Source organism: Cyprinus carpio, chromosome A10 (genome assembly GCF_018340385.1).
Source record: "Cyprinus carpio isolate SPL01 chromosome A10, ASM1834038v1, whole genome shotgun sequence".
Taxonomy (NCBI): domain Eukaryota; kingdom Metazoa; phylum Chordata; class Actinopteri; order Cypriniformes; family Cyprinidae; genus Cyprinus; species Cyprinus carpio.
The window spans coordinates 7,532,720-7,553,606 of NC_056581.1; the positions used below are offsets into that span (position 1 = coordinate 7,532,720).

Below are 20,887 nucleotides of genomic sequence, written 5' to 3' on the forward strand. Positions count from 1 at the left end.
TTTAAGTGTACAAACACATTTTTGTGTGGGAAACAACAATGGATTGATGCAGAGAGAGAGAAAGGACATGCAGTATTAATTAAAAGACTGCAGTGAAGACCCTCTTGTTCTTCACACATTCAGACAAAGCTCTTGTACAGAGTCCCAGATTACCAGTGTAGTCCCACAACTCCAGCAGAATAAGTGGATTAGATGCTTTCATGCTTTTTCCTCCCTTCCTGCTCTCTCCTCTCATGCACAATCAGCCTTTACCACTTTGAATTGTGACTTGCTCTAAGAAGCTTTGAGAGAAAGGAGTTATCTCTTTTGGGCCTAAGCAAATAAACTGAACACATAGCCTTCACCTCATAACCAAAACTTCCATCCATCCCAGTATGACTGTATAATCTTGCTCCTACATTCCACAAATGGATCAGTGGCCTACACAGAGGGTTTGACTCCAGAAAACAACAAGGCTCTTTTTCCAAGGTCTTTAATGACAAACAGGGGACACACAAATATACCTGTAAAAACCACAGACAGACATACTGTGATATTAGAGTGCCCCCAACTGTCCTCACAATAAAACTGCAAAGGAGTGAAAGAAGCGATTGTGATGAATATTCAAATCCCATTTTTAAAACTGTTTATTTCAAGTCAAATAATGCTATTTTTATATAAAAGGCCACAATTTAGAAGAGTAAATTGTTTTGTTCAAAAACGTACAGGAACAAAATCACACATAAACCTGATTGAGCTAACACAGCTGGGCAGACACACATTGTGAATGCAAATACTGTCCTTTATTTGCAAATTTGCAAAATATGTGACCCAGAATGCAAACACTTATAAGAAGCCTGGTGGATGACATTTAGAGGATGATTTACATGGAGCCAAAAAGGCAATAAAAGAGCATTCAGGTTTTGTTTAGTTCAGTTCACAACTGATGTAAGTATATTTTAGACAATTATTTTTCCAAGTTATAAATAAAGGATTTTACAAGAAAATAGCATTTCAGTCTTTTTACTTAAAAAAATAAAGAAGTAATGTTTAATTCAGTGTGTTACACTGCATTCATTTCTGGCATCTACTAGCAATTTCTGAATGAAAATTGTTTCTAAGTAAATCCCACACCTTTTTTTAGTGTATTAGCCACATAGATATTTTGTAAACTGCTTAAACGTATAGTTTACACAAAAATTAAGATACACAAAAGCTGAGTTTATGAAGGATGTTAGGAACCAAACAACATCGGTGCTTATTGTATGGACAACAAAAACACTTCCCAAAATATATTTGGTGTATTCCACAAAAGAAACAAAGTCATATAGGAGTGGAATGGGAGTAAATGACGACAGAATTATTATTACACATGGCTTGTTGCATAAGAGCACAAAAGACCAGCACTTCTAATTCTGTTTCAGTAGTTTCCATTCATCCACATTCTCCCAGACACAATCTGACAGCTGCTCCAGGAATAACCTGACACTACAGAGGTCAAGCAAGCAGCTGCATCCAGTGGTATTTTTACTGAGGGAACCCCACCCACACACAGTCAGAGAATGAATGGTAGACCACTGGAATGCATGTCCTGTGAGGAACATGAACAATTATATATATATATATATATAGAGATATATATATATATAATATATATATATATATATATATATATATATTCCATGTTTTGAAAATACTTGGAAGAGAGACAGAGAAAGAAAGAGAGACAGATGGCTGAATTTACTAGGCCTAATCCACAACTGCTGTACAATGTATCATGGTCATCAGTGTGTCTATCCCTTTTAGAGCCCCCCTTAAAACTCCTTTTCTTCATTCTTCCGAGCCAAATCTGTGTCAGTGTGCCTGTTAGTAAGTGACTAAGCATGATACACTTGGGGAGGGGAGAGAAGGGATAATGAATGAGGAAAAGTTAGGTTTTGACTTTACAATAAAATATCACTTGATACAAGTACTGTGGTATTTTGTTAACATAGAGGATGAGTGTTAAAGTTACAAAACATCTGCGAAATGACTTTAACTTTCTTGGGCACACACACAGCCCTCATCCATAGTTCAATAGCGCCCCTACTGACCACTAAAGAAGTGAAGCGCAACAGAGACAGAAGAATTCAAAACTAATTTAATTTCCTGAGACTCAAGGGTACGTACAAACTACAGCCACATGATCATTCCAGACATCAGAAGCCTCTATAATAATCACATGCATACTCAAAGCAAGGAAATCGTGTAAAGCAGTGTAATATGCTTATGGTAAAGCTGTTCTCACTGGACGGTTTTTCACTTTTGTCTTTCTCAAGGACACATTCAGTGGATAACACAGATGTTATCATACAAGTGGAATGTCCAAGTGCCATTTGCTTTTGTATTTAGCCACTCTTCCCGCACACAGAGTTAATGTGTAACATTATTAGTTATGTCTGTTCTCATCTTTCTCTCTGCTGTCTGACTCTTTTCTTTCCTTAAAAGGTCTTGAGCAGTGGACTTACTCTGGATGCCAAAAGTGAGGGGGGTGGGACTGACCTAGAATTTCAACATGATGTTAAGAAAACATTATCCATATTACTTCCCTTTTAAACATGCTTTCACTGTTATTTATTAAAAGTAAATAAAATAAGATAGACAGAGAGACAGATAGATAGATGGATAGAAATATAGTTTTGTCATTTATTATGTTGTTGCGTGAAGTAAATGTGTGGTTTTTAAAAAACCTCTGTTTTCCATGGGTCAAAAGTTTTGCATCGTGTCGCTTTAAACTTTAAAACTCAATACCTACCCCTCGCGCGAAAACATCACGCGAGAACAGCATGCGTGTTTAAGCGGCATTCTCTTTTGCCTCAAAGTTGCTTGTTTCCCGGGAGATGTTATAAAGGAAAGGGGGAGGAAGGGGGCGATGAATGAATAGGATCCTTTCATCCTGTTAGCCCCAGAAAAGCAGGAAGAGAATAAACTCCGGCCTGGCAGCTGGAGTGCAGGAAATGCTGGCCTTGTGGCAGATGGCCGGGTGGGGCCTGGAGAAGGGGGAAGAAATGGGAGGAAATCTGAGAGGAAGCGGGAGGGATTACCACAGAAGATCCGCCCAGAAGGAGGGGTTTCAGAGCAGCTCACTTGCGCTCATCTGGTGTTTGATTTGGGTAACTACAAATGTACGTTTTTATTTAAAATAAATTCGTAGTTTTTGAGTAAAAAAAAGCAGCGCAAAACATAAATTAATATGAAATTTTGGCAAACATTGCAAGTCAGTCTGACACATCAGAGTACACATTTATGTACCCCAAAAGGCTATATTTCTAGACTGTAAAAAATATTTTTTGAAGCTGTAAATAAAACAAAGATTATTAGAGGACGATTTTTACAAGAAACTACTACTTCTGTCATTGTAATTAAAAATTCGATGTTTAATTCAACGTGTTGCTTACCATTTTTTGTAATTATTTGTAAAACATACTATCAATTTCTGAGTAAAAATTATTTCTATATCACTTTTTTTCTGTGCATATATCCCATTCCTGTATAAAATCCTTCCAAAATGCCATTTTTAATTTGCTTTAAGATAATAATTATCATTACAACAAGAAGAAGAAGATTTTTTTTTTCACTTACCCAGAGCCATAAAGAAAATTGTAAATCCAATAACATCATTGCAAATTTATCTAATGATACTATATCTTTACCATTACCAATATTGATCAGAAGGTTTTTTTTTTCTTTTTCTTTTTTAATATTCATAAGATAAAAAAGTAAATAAAATAAATAATAATATATATATATATATATATATATATATATATATATATATATATATATATATGATCTTTATCAGTGTGGCTGGCTGATGTCCACACAGCCTAAAGCCCCACACTGCTGGAAATAAACTTGTGTACTATTTGATGCCTTCTAAATATGCTGTCAGTTTGAATCAGTTTCAAACTATAGTGTTTTCTTCAGCCATTTTTTATTATTATTATTTAGATCAAATCCATATATAATAACATCTGTGAAAACACTGACAAGTCTGTATCTTTCTTAAATGTGCATTGCTAATTTGTGATTTAACAGAGTTAAAGCTTCAATAAGATCTGCCTATTTTGGTTTTGATTAGGTTAGAGGAACACATCAAAGTAATTTTAGTGGAAAATCAAAGTTTCAAAATTGCAACTAATAATTCTTCCCTCAGTAATGGTTATATTTAAAATCACCTCTTATTTTTCTCTCCATTGTCTGTCTGGATGATGCAAGTCATTTTTATTAAGGGTTTAAGTAGAGAAGATGGGGAAAGTATTTTATTTATTTTCTTTTCTTTTCTTTTCTTTTCTTTTCTTTTCTTTTCTTTTCTTTTCTTTTATTTAATTTTAATTTTATTTTATTTTATTTTTATTTTATTTTTTATTTTATTTAAAAAAAATAAAATGTAAACAAACTCAAAAACTCCTTTCAATTCCAGAGAAACAACCCTGAGATCTTGGGCCCATAAGGACAGGCTTTTGCACATTAATGTGTAATTGGCTGACATAATGAAGAAACATAAAGAGTTTTCAAGTATTTTGCTGCAGCCCAGTCTTGGCAACACTCACTGCATTATAAAGAGCTGCGTTTGAGCCTCAAGGGCTTCAGGCAGGAGCACACACAGCCAAGAGAGCTGCAGCACTAAGATAGCACAGACACAGCAAGGCAGGCTCATTTTAATGGCCAAATGGTCTGCAGCTAAAACCTCTTTGCATGTTTAGTGTTTGTGAATGACTTTAGAGCTCATTCTTAATTATTTTTATTTTTATTTTATTTTTTCCATACCACTTTCTCCTCTGCAGGGTTGTGGGGTGATTCATTCATTCATCTTTCACATATTAAAATAATTTATTTCTATTTTATATATTTACTTTAATACAAAATTATATTAACATATAAAATAATAATACATCTGCTTTACATTTTAGGGAAAAAGCAAGATGTCATTTAGCCAAATTCATTTCATGTATAAAAAAAACACAAATATAATGAACAATAAAAATAAATGCAAGGATAAGTATAAGAATATCAAGTAAATACAAGATAAGTATTATTCATCAAATACATCATCTGCCTGACCCCAGTACTCAAGAGTGGCAGCCTGAATATCATTTGTAGTAAAAGGGCGACATCTAGTGTTATAAAGCCAGATTATTTCTTCTCACTACGGGGTATGTTTTGTTTTATTTTTTTACTATAAATAATTACTAAAACTATCTATCTTATGTTACACTGTATCATTATGTTTTACTTAAAATAATTTCAGAGCAGTTTATCCAGACAGAAACTCAAGAGCACATGACTTTTCAGAAACAAACAGAACTTTACCCCTGGAGTTGGGCTTCACTTTAATATTTGATTCTGTATTTTTATTGATACAGGTGAGAAACATCTGTGTCAATAATTAGTAGTTATGATTAACTACCACAAAGCTGATACCTTACGTGTTATTTCCATAAACTTTCCAATATTTATTTATTTATTTATTATTATTTTGTGTGTGTGTGTGTGTGTGTGTGTGTGTGTGTGTGTGTGTGTGTGTGTGTGTGTGTGTGTGTGTGTGAAGATCAGGATGAGGATGAGTCTTGCTCTACTGCTGTACTGTCTGTCACTCACTGAGGGACGATCCAAGGTGAAAAAAGAAACAAAAATAAAAGGATATAGGAAAAGAGAGTGTCAATAAAGACTAATAATGATTAACTATGTCAAAGCTTGTTTGTGTTATTTTCATAAACCAAGGTGTTTTGTCTGGATGAATGTGAGTGTTGCTCTGCTGTGTCATCTGTTGCTCACTGATGGACAAACTGAGGTGCAAGATTTCACTAACAGAAAAGAAAAAAAACACCAATCCAACATTTGGACTGAGGTGAAAGATGTAAGAGACATGGTGGTGGAGCTCAGAGTGAAGTTGGATATGGTGATGAAACAAAATTCAAGTTAGTTTATTAAGACAGCACTCATTAAGATAATAAATGATATTCGCTTAAATTTTGACTCTGGCAAAATATCAGTGCTGGTATTGCTAGATCTCAGTGCTGCGTTGATCATAACATACTACTAGAGAGACTGGAAAACTGGGTCGGGCTTTCTGAGATGGTACTCAAATGGTTCAGGTCATACTTACTGTAGAAGGGAGAGGTTATTATGTGAGTATAGGAGAGCACAAGTCTAAGTGGACGTCCATGACACGCGGAGTCCCACAAGGCTCAATTCTTGCACCGCTCTTGTTTAGCCTGTATATGCTCCCACTAAGTCAAATAATGAGAAAGAACCAAATTGCCTATCACAGCTATGCTGATGATTCACAGATTTACCTAGCTGTATCGCCAAATGACTACAGCCCCATTGACTCCCTCTGCAAATGTACTGATGAAATTAACAGTTGGATGTGCCAGAACTTTCTTCAGATAAACAAGGAAAAAACTGAAGTCATTGCATTTGGAAACAAAGATGAAGTTTTCAAGGTGAATGCATACCTGGACTGTAGGGGTCAAACAACTAAAAATCAAGTCAGGAACCTTGGTGTGATTCTGGAGACAGACCTTAGTTTCAGTAGTCATGTCAAAGCAGTAACTAAATCAGCATACTATCATCTAAAAAACATTTAAGAATTAGATGTTTTGTTTCCAGTCAAGACTTGGAGAAACTTGTTCATGCCTTTATCACCAACAGGGTGGACTATTGTAATGGTCTCCTCACCGGCCTTCCCAAGAAGACCATTAGACAGCTGCAGCTCATCCAGAACACTGCTGCCAGAATTCTGACTACAACCAGAAAATCTGAGCATATCACACCAGTCCTCAGGTCCTTACACTGGCTTCCATTTATATCTAGGATTGATTTTAAAGTACTTTTACTCGTTTATAAATCACTCAATGATCTAGGACCAAAATATATTGCAGATATGTTCACTGAATATAAACCCAACAGACCACTCAGATCATTAGGATCGAGTCAGTTAGAAATACCAAGGGTTCACATAAAACAAGGGGAATCTGCTTTTAGCTATTATGCCACCCACTGTTGGAATCAGCTTCCAGAAGAGATCAGATGTACTAAAACATTAGCCACATTTAAATCTAGACTCAAAACTCATCTGTTTAGCCGTGCATTTATTGAATGAGCACTGTGCGATGTCCGAAGTGATTGCACTGTATTTTATGTAAAATCATTTTCTATTTTTAACTGTTTTAAATTAATTTTAAGTAAGTCCATTTTTAAATCATTTTTTGTTTTGTTTTTTAACGTTTTTTGTTTTTTAATTATTTGTTTCATGATTATTTTACTTTCTTTTATGTAAAGCACTTTGAATTACCATTGTGTACGAAATGTGCTATATAAATCAACTTGCCTTGCCTTGCCTTGCCTTAGTAATAGTGTTTGCTTCTTTTTTCACCCTTTAAATAGTATTGTTTTATATTGGTATATTGTATATTTTGTATTATATGTATTTTTATAGAAATGGCAGAACAAATACAGGAGCTGAAGAAAGAGAATGTAGGTATTTAAAAGTGCATGGGACACTCTTTTTAAATTAAAATGTAACAAAAAGATCAAAGCACATGTATTTCATTAAAAATAAATGCATTGTTAAGAAGCACAATTTGTTCTGGGGAAGACACTGTTATGTGGGAAGAAAAAATAACTTTATTTCACATCCTATATTCACATCCTATGCTCACATCCTATGCTTATTTAAGCAGATGTATTGTTTACAACAAATAATTTCAATCATTTTAGGGATTATTGAGCAAATAAATATCAGTGAAAACCATCTGGAAGGAATTAAGAAAGAAAATGCAGGTAAATTATTCTTATTTTTTTAATTATAGAAATGTTTAATGGATAATGTACACATTTATGGCACAATAAATATAGTACTGTATAAATCCAAGATCATTCTTTTTAACTCTTGCTTGTGTTATAAAGTATAAAAAGCGATATATTTTCTGTTCACAGAACAACCAAAAGTGGCATTTTCAGCTGACTTGGGGATGTGTGGCGGTTAAGGTCCTCATAGCACTGAGATCACACTGACATTCAACATTTTCACAAATATTAGAAACAACTACAATCCAGAAACAGGTACTTTGAACAAACATAGCCAGTGTCTTGCCTAAAGGATAATGTTCAGTTCTGGTTTATCTGACTGTTTTGTCAATGGCAGGTCTGTTCACTGCACCAGTTAAAGAAGTCTACTACTTCGGATTCACTGCATGTGGTACTCAAAACAGACAATCACTGGGTGCAAGTTCACACAAAAATGGGCAGAAGATTGTGTGAGTATAGGTCAGTGGCGTGATCACAATCAGCACAGATATGCATCAAATAGAGCTGTCCTGCAGCTTGAAGTGGGTGATGTAGTTTGTGTGAAGCTCCTCCCAGGTCTATGACAGTTCAGATAACCTCAGCACTTTCAGTGGATTCCTCATTTACCTATTATAGTGATCAATCATTGCACACTGTATTAAGCATGTTGATCTTATGAATTTTCATTCCCTAATGAAAGAAATTCACTCATCTGCGCTCTTTCATTAGTTTTGAGTTATAACTTCAAACTGGTTGCTCAAAGAAAACTAAATGAATCACACTTATGCTGTATGAACTATATACTGTACCATGGAAAAATCTAACTGCAATAATGATTTTACATGCTATAGTTTGTATTAAATATGTTTTCATATAAACCTCTGTACTATCTCATAACATTCTTACCTATAATAATAATAATAATAATAATAATAATAACGATAATGATGATAAAAAATAAAATAATAATATCATGCATACAAATATTCTAGATTTTATTAATCTGAAACATAATATAATCTTTGGGGGAAAATGAATAGGAATATTCCTGGGATTTTAGTGAATCACTTTGTAGTGCATGAGCTGCAGAATCTCTGATCATATTGTTGTTAAAGTCTGACATCTAGTGTTGAGCTTTGGAAACCTGTACATAGTGTAAAAACATTGCTAAACAGATACAATTACAGTTATTTATAATAATTTACAATAAAACTATGAATTAAAAAAATCATGTAGATTATATATATATATATATATATATATATATATAATAGCAAAATGACAATATCCTTGTGGATGCAAACATCCTTTTCACATTTTTATATTTATTTATTTATTTATTTTTCTTTGCTCACTTTTGTAATCATGAGACCAGTGAAATGGAAATTGATTGATTTTGTGACTTTTTTTTAAAATCAGAATTGACCTAAACTAACTTTTCAATGTATATAAGATACATATAAGATATGAATATAAGATACATACATATTACATTTGTAGAAATGTGATTTTTCTCAAAATAACATTCCTTTTAATTGTAATTTGTCTCTTTTACCAATTCCCTTTCTTATAGCAATTATATAGCAAATAACATACAGTAATTCACATGTTATTACACAGTGGACAGCTTCCTTTTATTACACCCATCAATCTGTTTTTCTATAATGTTGGTAATTTTCACACAACCCCTTGGCATGCAGAACCTCTCTCTCTCAATCTCTCCCTTTCTATCTCTCTTCTCTCCCCCACCCTGCCTAATTTTAGCTGAATTTAGGATGCTTTTGACCCAGCACTGGATATGCATATGTGAAAGAGGGTGAGACAGAGAGATAGGGTAAGGGACAGACTGAAAGAGTGACTCAAAAAGAGTGAGAGATAAAGAGTTAAAGAGAGTGTGCGCAAGGCTGAGGACACTGATCAATGCATCTTTGTGCTTGCTGCCTCAGCAAGTGAAGGTGAGAGCAAATCAAAACAAATGAAAAGCAGACGTCTCTGGAGAGAAGCAAACAACCTCCCATCAGCCTCTGAGGGAGGATGATTACTGTCTGCCGAGAGCTAGAGGAGTGACTGTCAAGATAGGTGCTGTTTGAACACATGCTCATGTGCGGATTTGAGTCATCTTAGAGTCTCCTCACTGCACCCACTTACTGGACAACAAGACCTTTTGTGGATACTCAGACCTATAGAAAAATACCTGCAACATGTCAGGAATCTTCAGGGGTTTGAGTCCCAGGATGTAACTGAAGGTAGGTGCTTGTTTATATACAAAATAAAAGTCTATTGTTTTGTAATGTGGTCTGTATCTCATTTCTGCACGATGTAACTGATTCAAATCGGTTAGTCGCTGTGCCAGAGCTTTGGCCTAGCAATTAGCGCATGAGCTGTGGTGCTCATGTAAACGATGCAAGTTTGAATATTGTTCGCAACATTTCCTGATTCCATTCCTCTGTTTTTTGTGTTTATCTGCAATAAAAGGCTGCATGATTGTTGTGATATCTGAAGGAAAGACTGTGAGTCTTGTGCTTCATAGACTACAATCTTTCCTAGACTGACTTCAGGCTGTTGTCATGTGTGGTACCACAGCCTGGTGCCACCCAGAGGGGTCAGCTTGACATCTACAACAGAACATCAAGAAAGAAAGATGCTAGGGGGAATGGACAACACGATGATCTGAAATGTTTGCACATTCAAGGCTGGGGGCTGAGGGAATGTGTGTGTGTTCGCTGGAAATGTGATGCATGGCAAAACAGTAAGTGATGATTGAAAAGTGACTCACAGTCACAGTATAGTTGCAATGTTTATTGCAAATTTCAAAGTACCATGATTCTTTCTATTTATTCATGTCATGATGATATATTGCAAAAACACATACATGAATGTTTGTTTTTCTATCATGGAGTGGGATTTCCATTGACCTTATATTGTTTTATCCTCAGCTAATCATATTTTCATTCCATAAACCTCTCACAAACCCTGTTCACACACTGAATGAAGATAATATAATGAAAAATGAGTGATGGCAAATGTTAAAAATATATATTTAATAATTTATTTTTATTTATTTATTTATTTATTTATTTTTTGTTGTTGTTGGACAATATAAACAGCTGGTTACATTACTTACAAATTGTAGTCTGTTACTGATTCCAAATTACAAAAATTGTAGTTAGTAACGTAATCCATTACATAACACATTTCAAGTAATCAGACTACTTTCTGATTACTTTTGACCTAACTTGTTTATCAGTTTGTTGTGAGTTTGTGAAAATTTATCATTAATTAAATTAAATGTCATGTTTAAATAAACCATTTTAAAATAACAAATAATATAAATCGAAATAAAACACTTCCTAAAAAAATGAATTATTTTATTTGTTTACCTGCATGTCATTTCACCATTAAACAATGTCAGAGAACCGTGTAAATGCAAATGTGATACTTAATTATTAAATATTTATTTAAAAAAAAATACTTCAAGTAAATATATTAGTTGAAAGAGGTTCAGATGACAAAAAAGTTTGGGAATGTCTGCATTGCATGTAAATAAGAAATAATGTGAATATCTGAAAGACAAAAATAAGCGATAGGATATTAAACCAAAGGAACATTTAAAGATGAAAAAGAGGAATTAAGGAGAATCAGAAAGATTATGAATAATTTATTGCTAATGTGTGAATAATACATAATCATGTAAGCAATAAATAAGTAACTATATTTTTAAAATGTTAATCTAATTACAAGTACTTAATTTTTGGAATCTGATTATGTAATTTTTTTCACATATAGGAAGCAATACATGTGCAATTGAGTGCAATATTTTTTCTTTGTTTTTGCAGTACATTTAATACATTATTTTTATGTTATTTAGCATATTTCTACATGTTCCCACAATATAGATGATTTCAGTTTGTACTATCCTTTTGGGGACATTTGGTCCCTTAAATGTAGGCAAAATTTTACGCATGCACACATTTTGGAAACATCCACTTATTAGAGTGGCTCATTAGAAAATTTACTGTCAGTTGCTGATTAACACCCTCTTTGTCAGGCAAATTATCAAGGTGCCCAAGGAGGGTTGAATGAGAGAGAGGGTAGCCGAGCCTGGCTGGCAGGGGGCCAGGTGTAACAGTGGAAAGAAGAGAAAGTCAGGTCAGAGCAGAACAAAACGTTTGTCAGTGTGTGAAATATTTAATTAGTCACACACACACACACACACACACACACACACACACACACACACACACTCTCTCATGTTGACTCAGTTTAACTCAGAGCAAACAGACTGCATTTTCTCTATTCTTGGAAACTGTACTTATTATTATTATTAACACAAATAAACCATATAATCTATATTATTTATTTATTTTGCATAGAAAGATCACAAGTAATGCAATCTGAATATGTTACAGCACACTTGTACTCTCTCTTTCTTTGATATCACTCTGTTCTTTTGATTTCACTTTGTTCTCTCTCATCTTTTTGCTTACTCTTTCCAAATTGGATTCATCTAGTTTAGGCAGGAAGGTCTTTTTGTACATTCTATTATCAGGTCTTGTGCTCTGAAACAGAAATGTCGTCTCTGAAGTATTGCATGAGTTTTTTTTTTTTTTCTTTTTTTTTTTTTTTTTTTCACACGTCTCATAATAGATTGCACTCCAATTTTGCATTTTAATCCAATGTCTTGATATAATATATTCATTTTCGAAAAGTAACTGCAGGCGGTAGCAGATGGTTGATACTTTGCAGTTTTTGTATGTGGGTCATTGTCAGAAAACAGTGCCATTTGTGCTGCATGAATGTGTGTCCCCATGACTGACTAATGATATCATTTACAGAATACTGAACTTAGTCACATTAGGTGATGGATTTGGCTCTGATAAGTATGTTATGCAAATTAAATTGTAACTTTACTGAAATTAAAATATATTGCTTGTACTATGTACCCCCCCCCCCAAAAAAAAAGAATACTATTTTATATTATATAATATTTTCCCCTATAATACTATAATGTTAATCGTTATCTCTCAAAATCTGAAGGAATAATAGCTGTGAGTATACCACAGTTATACTAACATGTTTTACAAAGTAACCAAGACATTTAAATAAAAACCTTTATTTTGTGGAAAACTCAGTGTTCAAAATTAGAGAACAGTGATCACTGTAACACAAAAGAAGACTATGACAAAAATTTTGGAGGGTTACAGCTGGCAAAAATTTGTAGGAAATGTAGAGGCTGTTGCTTTTTTAGCACATCTGTGGCCGCATGATATCACTAGTTTCTCACACTATGTTGGTGTGATCTTTCTCCACTCTCTTCCATAGTTTGGTAACTGTAGTGAGTTTCTTAGCCATAAGGATTTTCCAAGGAGATTTTTCAAGAGATTTTTAGCTGGGTTTAGATCAGGACTCAATGTTCTTGGCTTCAAGGAACTGCTTTAACTGTTCTGCATTGTGACTGGGACATTGTCTTGCATGAAAATTGCAATCTGACTGGGAGATGCTTGCAGGGAAGGTACCGCATGTTGCTGAAGGAGGTTCTGATAAACATTTGCATTCACGCTGTCATGTGGCTGTATAAGATGCCCAACTTCTGCTGAAGAAAACATCACCCAAAACCATGACACTTTCTCCTCCACCTTTCAATGACTTCTTTACGTACTTGGGATTCAGTCTTTCCCCAGTTTGACGCCAAACATAATGTTTCCCATTGGACCCAAATAAATTAAACTTGCTCTAATCACCAAGTTGAACTTTGGACCAGTTCTCCTCTGTCCACATAACATGCTCTTTAGCAAAAGGTGAATCTAGCCTTGATTCTTTCTGATAATGAGGGGCTCCGTCACTGCAGAGTGCGCTTTCAGTCTGACTTCTCTTAAGCGTGCCAAGACAGATCCTTACCCTTTTCAGTGCTTAACTTTTGAGCAATTCCAGCAATAGTGTAGAACCAATTCCCCATAGAGAGTCTCCTCATTATCCTGTCTTCTCTCTTGTGCGTGTGTCTTAAGTGGGTGACCAGCCTTTTGGGGGGTCTTGAATGAATTAGAGTCAGTGTAAAACTGTAATATTCAAGAAATCACAGATGTGGATTGACCAAGTTCTATGGCAGTGGCTGAAAGGGTCATCCCTTTTGCATTCATTTGGACAACCTGCTGTTTCAGAGTTTTAGTCACCTTAGAGCACCTCACTATCTTGCAATTTCAGTAAAAATTAGAGAAATGGTGACAGTGAAATAGGGTTTGTCATATAATTAAGGAAATTAGAACCAGGTACCAGATAAACACCAATAACTTGAAGGTATCTATAAGTGTTCTCTAATTTTATTTGATCAGAGTTCTTTTTCAAATATCTCATTTAACTTTACAATACAATTAATTTCTGAAATATGCTTAAAAAACTGCCCTTCTACTCCTTTTAGGATAAGTTATAATAGGACTGAGCAGTGACCATGAAATTTAGGAAATTAGGAAATTGTAGGTTGTTCTCTAATTTTGATCTCCACTGTATATATATATAACAGAAATCGAACCAAATACAATAATATTTGCTAGTTAAGTTCATTACTTGCCACTTTTGCACTTACAGTATATCCAATCCTGTGACATACAACCACAAATCATTGATAATGAAGCTGGGTTGAAAAAAAAAATGTTTTTAGATATAAAAACAAACAATAAAAAAAAATAAAAAAAACATTTTTCAGATTTTTTAACAAAGACTGCAGTGTTTTGTGAGCATGATACGTGGTATTTGTATCCCCCCCCCCCCCCCAAAAAAAAAAAATTCATTACTATAAACCTTTTGTCTGCCTTTTTCAGTCTATTTATTTCCAAAAGTTCTCCTTCTCTTTCCACCTCAGGTTTTCCATAGTGGTCAAATGCATTGATTTCTACTCAAATCTGCCTGGACCAGTTATACTTGAAATGGGTAGACGAGCAGCTGATCACACCACTCCAGTGCCAGTTCTTGGAGAGCCAGCACTTGTGGGGACACGCATCTGGAGGGCCATGACAAATGGGACCAGCAGTATGGCGGCCCTCACACTGTCCCATCACTGTAATGTCGGTGTGCAGACATCACCTGCAATGAGAAACAACCAACTACAGCTGAACGGCAAACATGTGGACGCTTGTAATAGTCAATCAGAAAACAAAGTGATCATGCCACCTAATGGCCACATACCAAACGAGTGCGGTAAAAAGGAGGATAACGGGAAAGAAAAAACAAAAAGTATAATTATTAAACAAAAAAGTCTGGAGACTAAAATGAAAAAGGGTGTGACCTTTGAGGGACTGGAGAGGGATATTTGTAGAAACATCAGGGAAGAAGTACAGTGCCATAACCGTCCAATTAGAACCAGTCCTCCCTTGAGAAGTGTTGCTAACGGCAGGTTAAAACTGAGAAGGAACTGTCACTTCACCAATGGGAGCATAGTTGACCCTGAGGTAATGGGCGGGATCAGCAGTGACATCAGTGAAGGGGAGGAGTCTTCCACCAGACAGAAAAAAACGTTATCGCCATGCTCACCTCCTCACAGACCTCCCGTGACCATCTGCAGCACTTGTGGAGGAAGACAGAATCCAGCACCTTGTGGACTCTACAGCCAAATAAGGATGATTACACCACCAAATTCCGCAGGTTCTCTGGGACCCCAGTCGAGACATTTGTCCCCTCTTTACCCTGGGAAGAACATGCAGGAATATACGCAGATAGAAAGGCACACCAACTGCAGTGCTACACAATCAGAAAAGCACCCCATGAGCACTAACCTTCATTCTTATCTCAACATGAATATAAACAAGGAATGGCCATTATCTCTGCTGCCTGCTCAGCAGAGTGAGGCATCAAACCTCACTAATCATCACACAGTCAAGAGGGAATCTAGTGCTAACACACACATTAATCATACCAGTCGCTCATCGGCTCTAAATACACACACTCTCACTGTTACCGTGAAAGAGGATAGAGGCTCAACAAAGGTCGTAAACACACACCTGAACACTCACAAACCTCACAACTCTTGTCCCCGCAGAACTCCTGTGTCTGTCAACCCTCCCCAAACACACAAAAACAGCCTGTCAGAGAAGATAGATAACAGAATACCACACACAAACACCCACTTCAGATCATCTCACCAGCCAAACCCTGATGAGAAACAACCAACTCAAGGAAACCAAGTGAAATCTACACACTCAGAGTCTCCCCAGCCACAAAATAAAACACACATCAAACATTTGCAAACTACGTTGAAACAACCTCAAAGCAGTGATGCACTTTCGAGATGCTCACGGTTTAATCAGACAAAATCCCCTGCCTGTTTTCATTTACATTCAAACATTAAACGCCAATCTATAGTGCAGAGTTGTGTGAATGAAGGTGTCATATCCTCCACTGCTTCAAACATTCACAGTCAGGTTCAATTACCTAATGGATTAGAGTCCAAGTTTGACATGCATACTAAACCGTCAATGTCCTCACACACAAATTTCGGCATTAAACCTCAAAGCGGGACACAAATCTGCGCTGACACAGAGTCAGAATCCTCACCCTGTGATTCACGTTTGCATTTTGCACTGGTGACACACACACCTAAACTCTCAGGGCCTCACGGTGAACCACATCATGAATCGATACACAACGGCACTCCTTCACCCACTGACATGCACAAGGAAGCTTCCCACACATCCACACAGCGAACGAACACCAGTGGAACATCACTGCAGGGTATATCCGTGCATAAAGACGCAATGTCACATCCTTATCGTGAGTCAAAAAGCCAAAATGACACTCTCTTCTTTTCACATGCCCCAAATATGTCAACCCATCACAAAGCCACACTTACAATGCAAACAATCAACCATCAGAACCTCTCAAATGCATTTACCACCTCTCAGACTGAGGTGGAGGTGCATTCGTACACCAAAGAACGTTCTCAAACGAGCCCCGGGGTCAAATCAGCCTCGCACGCTTTGTGTGTTCATTCAAAAACGCCACACAGACAGACAGAGCCTACGGTTCTCAGACGCTCTGTCCTGAATCAGCTTAATAATGACACTCTTGAGTCCTCATTACTAACCATTGCTTCCGCTAGGGCTTTTCCTCAAGCTACAACACACAACAGGACTGAATTAAAATTTTGGAGTGACACAGAGTCAAAGAAACAGGCTGATATTAAGGCAGTAGAACCAGAAGGTCAAATTATCAATGGCTCAAAACACTCGCTTCAACCTCCAAACAAACCACCTCCCTTTTGTCGACCTCCTAAACCTTCTTCTGCACCTCCACAAGCACCAGCTTTTAAATTCACAACAGGGGGCAGTGAAAACAGAGGCCTGAATGTGGCCTCCAGTCAAAACTCACTTCTGGCACCCTCAGGCACTTTGCCTACTGAACACACACAGAAAGATGGAAATCTCCAGAATTTAAAGACACAGAGGGAATCTCATTCTGAAGGGACTAGGCCCATCACAAGTGAACACTGTTCCATAACGCACGACCATCCGGATTCTGTGGCCCGGTTGCTGCCTGCATCCCCTAAATGTTGCAGTCCGCGGAACCCTAAGCACAGATTAGAGATGGTAGAGGCGAGTCTGCAGTCCAACAAGGAAAGAATCACAACTCTGCTCAACATCATCCAGGATCTGGAGATGAGCCATGCAATCAGCAAAGGGTGAGAGACAGAGTTATTCCAAGATTAGCAGATAATAGACAAGTGTGACTGGTGAGCTGGATGTGTTAAAGGTAATTGTGAGAAAGGTTTTAGAGCCGAGGTGCAGGAAGAAAGTATAATTGTAGTTTAATTTGATGTACATTTGGTTTTATCTCCAAGCGTAGGTCAATAAGGGCTATAAAAGAGCTCCAACTGCATTTATGAATGTGAGGCATACTAAAAGACATACTAAAACATTGCATTTTAAAATCTTTTTCCCTGTCTGCTATTTTTGTAGTCGCCGATGTTTTCGGACTGGCCAAGACTTCAGTGACTGTTCCACCTGTCAGAAGACTGCATGTGCTGTCTACAGGTGAGAGCACCCAGAGAGACTACCAACCATTTTAAAAGGGTAGTTCTCCCAAAATTGGCAATTCTATCATTTACTCAACCTCATGCTGCTCCCAACCTGTAAGAATTCTTTCTTCTGTGGAGAGCGAAAGAAGACATTAAATATTATTTTCTCCCATCATAGGTTAATTAAAAAAAAGAAAAAAAATACTATTTATTAATAATATTTTCATTAAAATATATTGTCATTATATTCTATCATTACTAACATATTGATGGTGGGAGAAAATAATGTTGAAAAGAACAGTAGAAAAAGCACAGATTTGACTTGTAATTGCACACAGAAACATATATTTGTTGATAATTAATATAGTACAGTATATTTGTGTGTACACTACCATTGAGGCATTAATACTTATATTTGGCAAGGATGCATTAAATTGATTCAAATGTGACAGTAAAAACATTTATAATGCTGTTTCTTTTGAATTTACTATTAACCCAAAATCATACATATATAATAATAGGATATGAGCACCAAATCTACATATTAGAATGATTTCTGAAGTTTCATGTGACACTGAAGACTTTAGTAATGAACGTTGGTGTAAATGTATGTAATTCCAAGGGGAAAAAAGAACTATGAAGCCTGAACAATCATAAATCGAATGCTCACTTTTCTGTTCCCCCTACCTTTTCCCTTGTCTCTTTTCCACTTTTCTTATTCTCCCTTTGGACTAGTGTGGAGTATGACTTCCGTCAACGGGAGAGAAGATTCAAGGAACTCTTCCAGAGTCTGTGCCCATCATCCCCAGAAAGGAGAGAAGGATATGAAGGATCTCTGTCTTTACTCACCTCACTCATTCAGAATCACAAATTACACCAGCTAAATGCGAACATTATGACACATAGCCAATCTGTGAATCAAACTCAAAGTCAGCCTCAGATTATTTCACAGATTCAGTGCCAGATTCAGGCTCAATCTCAGTCTCAAACTCAGTCGCAGCCACAGAGTCAGTCTCAGCCTCAGGCTCAGCCACAGACTGCATCTCAGATTCAGCCTCAGATTCAAGCTCAGTCACAGATTCCGTTTCAGCCACAGATTCAATCTCAAAATCAGATTATATCTCAGATTCAATCCCAGACTGAGATTATGCCTCAGATTCTGCCTCAAATTCAGATTCAGTCTCAGACTCACCCCCAGAATCAGTGCCTGTTCAAGGCTAAAATCAAAAGGAAGAAATTATGCAGGAAACTGTTCAGCTGGCTGCCACACAAAGTCCAAAGGAAATGACTACATAATGTCAAGTGTCTGATTTTCATGCATGACTCTCAACCCTCTGGTATTCGGAGTCACAACTTTTTCTCCTAATGCTGTCTGAAGTCTGACATACTTTGTGGAATGGAGCAATATTACATGGTATTCTGTGACTGAACTACCAAGGAGAATTTAAATTATGAAACAAGTTTTCCTTGGAAAATGAAATTGTTCAACATTTACTTTAAAAATGCATTATACTACTTATCTACAGTTACAATGACTAGTTATGAAGGGTTTTGCAATTAAGATGCTTTTTTTAGGACGTGACATTATGAGTATATAGTACATCACTTCCTTTTTGATCTTCCAAATGGACAGCTATCATCTGTTAAAGTCAGAGGACTGGTATGGGACTGAAATATGGAGCTTCAATGGCTGAATTTTAGCTAAATAAATCACAGATTTAAGGTTTTGCAACAAAGATGGGTGTTTTGCCTCTTTTCTTCCAAATAAAGCCTCTCTTCCTCCCTACACATGCCCAAATATTCAAATATATATAATGTATAAACCTTTGAACGTATAAACATACAGTATATATAACTGCGATTTTTTTTTTAATTGTCCACATACTAATTATTTTTATTTTAGCATTGACTAAATCATAAGTTGGTACAAGAAGCTGTTGTTAGCATACAGTGTTATAATATTCAATCGACTGTTCTAGTACACAATAAGGACAGACAGGCAGTTGGTCTGAAAGCAATGAGCTCCACTCCAAAATTCCCAAAGGAAAGTGGATGCATACTTCAGGTCTCCAATGCCCTAAACAATCTGTGGCCTAACAGGCTTTCTTAAAAGGCTTTGAAAGTCAAACAATGACATGTTGCAAGAGCGTGGCGAAGCATGAAGAACCTATGATGAATTAAAAGTTTGGCTGCCTGACACACTCATGGCTTTATATGTAGAAGCGCACTCTTAAACACAAATCCACAGCAGAGCTATTCATGCCCTGGTAGCTTTCTTTGATTAATAAGCTGTTGCTAGGGGCAATGCACTATTTTGGACTAGATTCTGCTTCCACTTAGTATCCCCAAAAAACTGAATCTCTGCAGTGTGTGTAATGTGACAGGAGCCCAAAATGTCAGCATCTCTCCACAGCTGCACTCGAGGGGTCGGGTTCTCTCTCCATGCCAAAGAGCAAGTGGACCTCACAGCCAGCCCTCATCCAAGAGAGCAGGCGAGTTCAGTACCTTTAGCCATTGTAATACACTCCTAAAGGCTAGTAGCTCTGGAACAAAACAAACCAGAAAGGGCAGCATAACTAAGCAAGTATGCGTGCATTTGTCACCAAGACGAGGTCACTTTCATGATGTTGTATGCTAGTAGTGAAGTTAAATCTTCAATTTGCATGTATAATGTATGGTTTACATTAAAACAAAAAAATTATAATAATTTACTTTCCACCCTCCACACAAACCCTGACATATTTGAGACTAAAAACAGTTTAAGTGATAATAATCAGCATCAGAAAAAATACAAATATAACTCCCAGTTTACAGATCATTTTAAAGGAAGAATACTATATAATTATGGGCTCTCTATCGCCATATGTGGATGAAACATAAAATTGCAAGTTACTAGAAGAGGAGCAAGTCTTGTTCTTGCATTATACAGTACATGTGATCATATCAAAACAGATCTGACCAGCTACAACTATATCATTGAAAGAAGAAAATCTTACAAGACATATTTCCAAAGTAAGTTGCAAGTTTGCTGCCATGATAGTTGGACTGTTTTTGTTGTTGTTGTTGTTGTTG

The 20,887-nt window shown here is 36.3% G+C and overlaps 1 protein-coding gene and 1 pseudogene across 2 annotated transcripts; both read left to right on the forward strand.

Annotated features, from left to right (window-relative positions):
- Window positions 1-5,755: 5,755 nt before the first annotated feature.
- On the forward strand, window positions 5,756-8,448 carry LOC122146517 (annotated as a pseudogene).
- Window positions 8,449-9,594: 1,146 nt separating this feature from the next.
- LOC109085770 lies at window positions 9,595-19,689 on the forward strand. 2 transcript variants are annotated; one of them, XM_042764967.1, is made up of 5 exons: window positions 9,595-10,058; window positions 10,360-10,561; window positions 14,669-17,479; window positions 17,757-17,831; window positions 18,551-19,689. In XM_042764967.1, the coding sequence occupies exons 2-5, from the start codon at window positions 10,551-10,553 to the stop codon at window positions 19,101-19,103; spliced, it is 3,450 nt and encodes a 1,149-aa protein (XP_042620901.1). In that variant the 5' UTR covers window positions 9,595-10,058; window positions 10,360-10,550; the 3' UTR covers window positions 19,104-19,689. The 2 variants fall into 2 exon arrangements, with proteins under 2 accessions (XP_042620901.1, XP_042620902.1); XM_042764968.1 differs by lacking the exon at window positions 10,360-10,561.
- Window positions 19,690-20,887: the final 1,198 nt, after the last annotated feature.

Excerpts from the sequence above, each read along its gene's own strand:
- LOC109085770 (XM_042764967.1), top strand. Across the intron at positions 17,480-17,756 it reads AGCCATGCAATCAGCAAAGG|TCGCCGATGTTTTCGGACTG; the intron begins GTGAGAGACAGA and ends CTATTTTTGTAG. Across the intron at positions 17,832-18,550 it reads ACTGCATGTGCTGTCTACAG|TGTGGAGTATGACTTCCGTC; the intron begins GTGAGAGCACCC and ends CCTTTGGACTAG.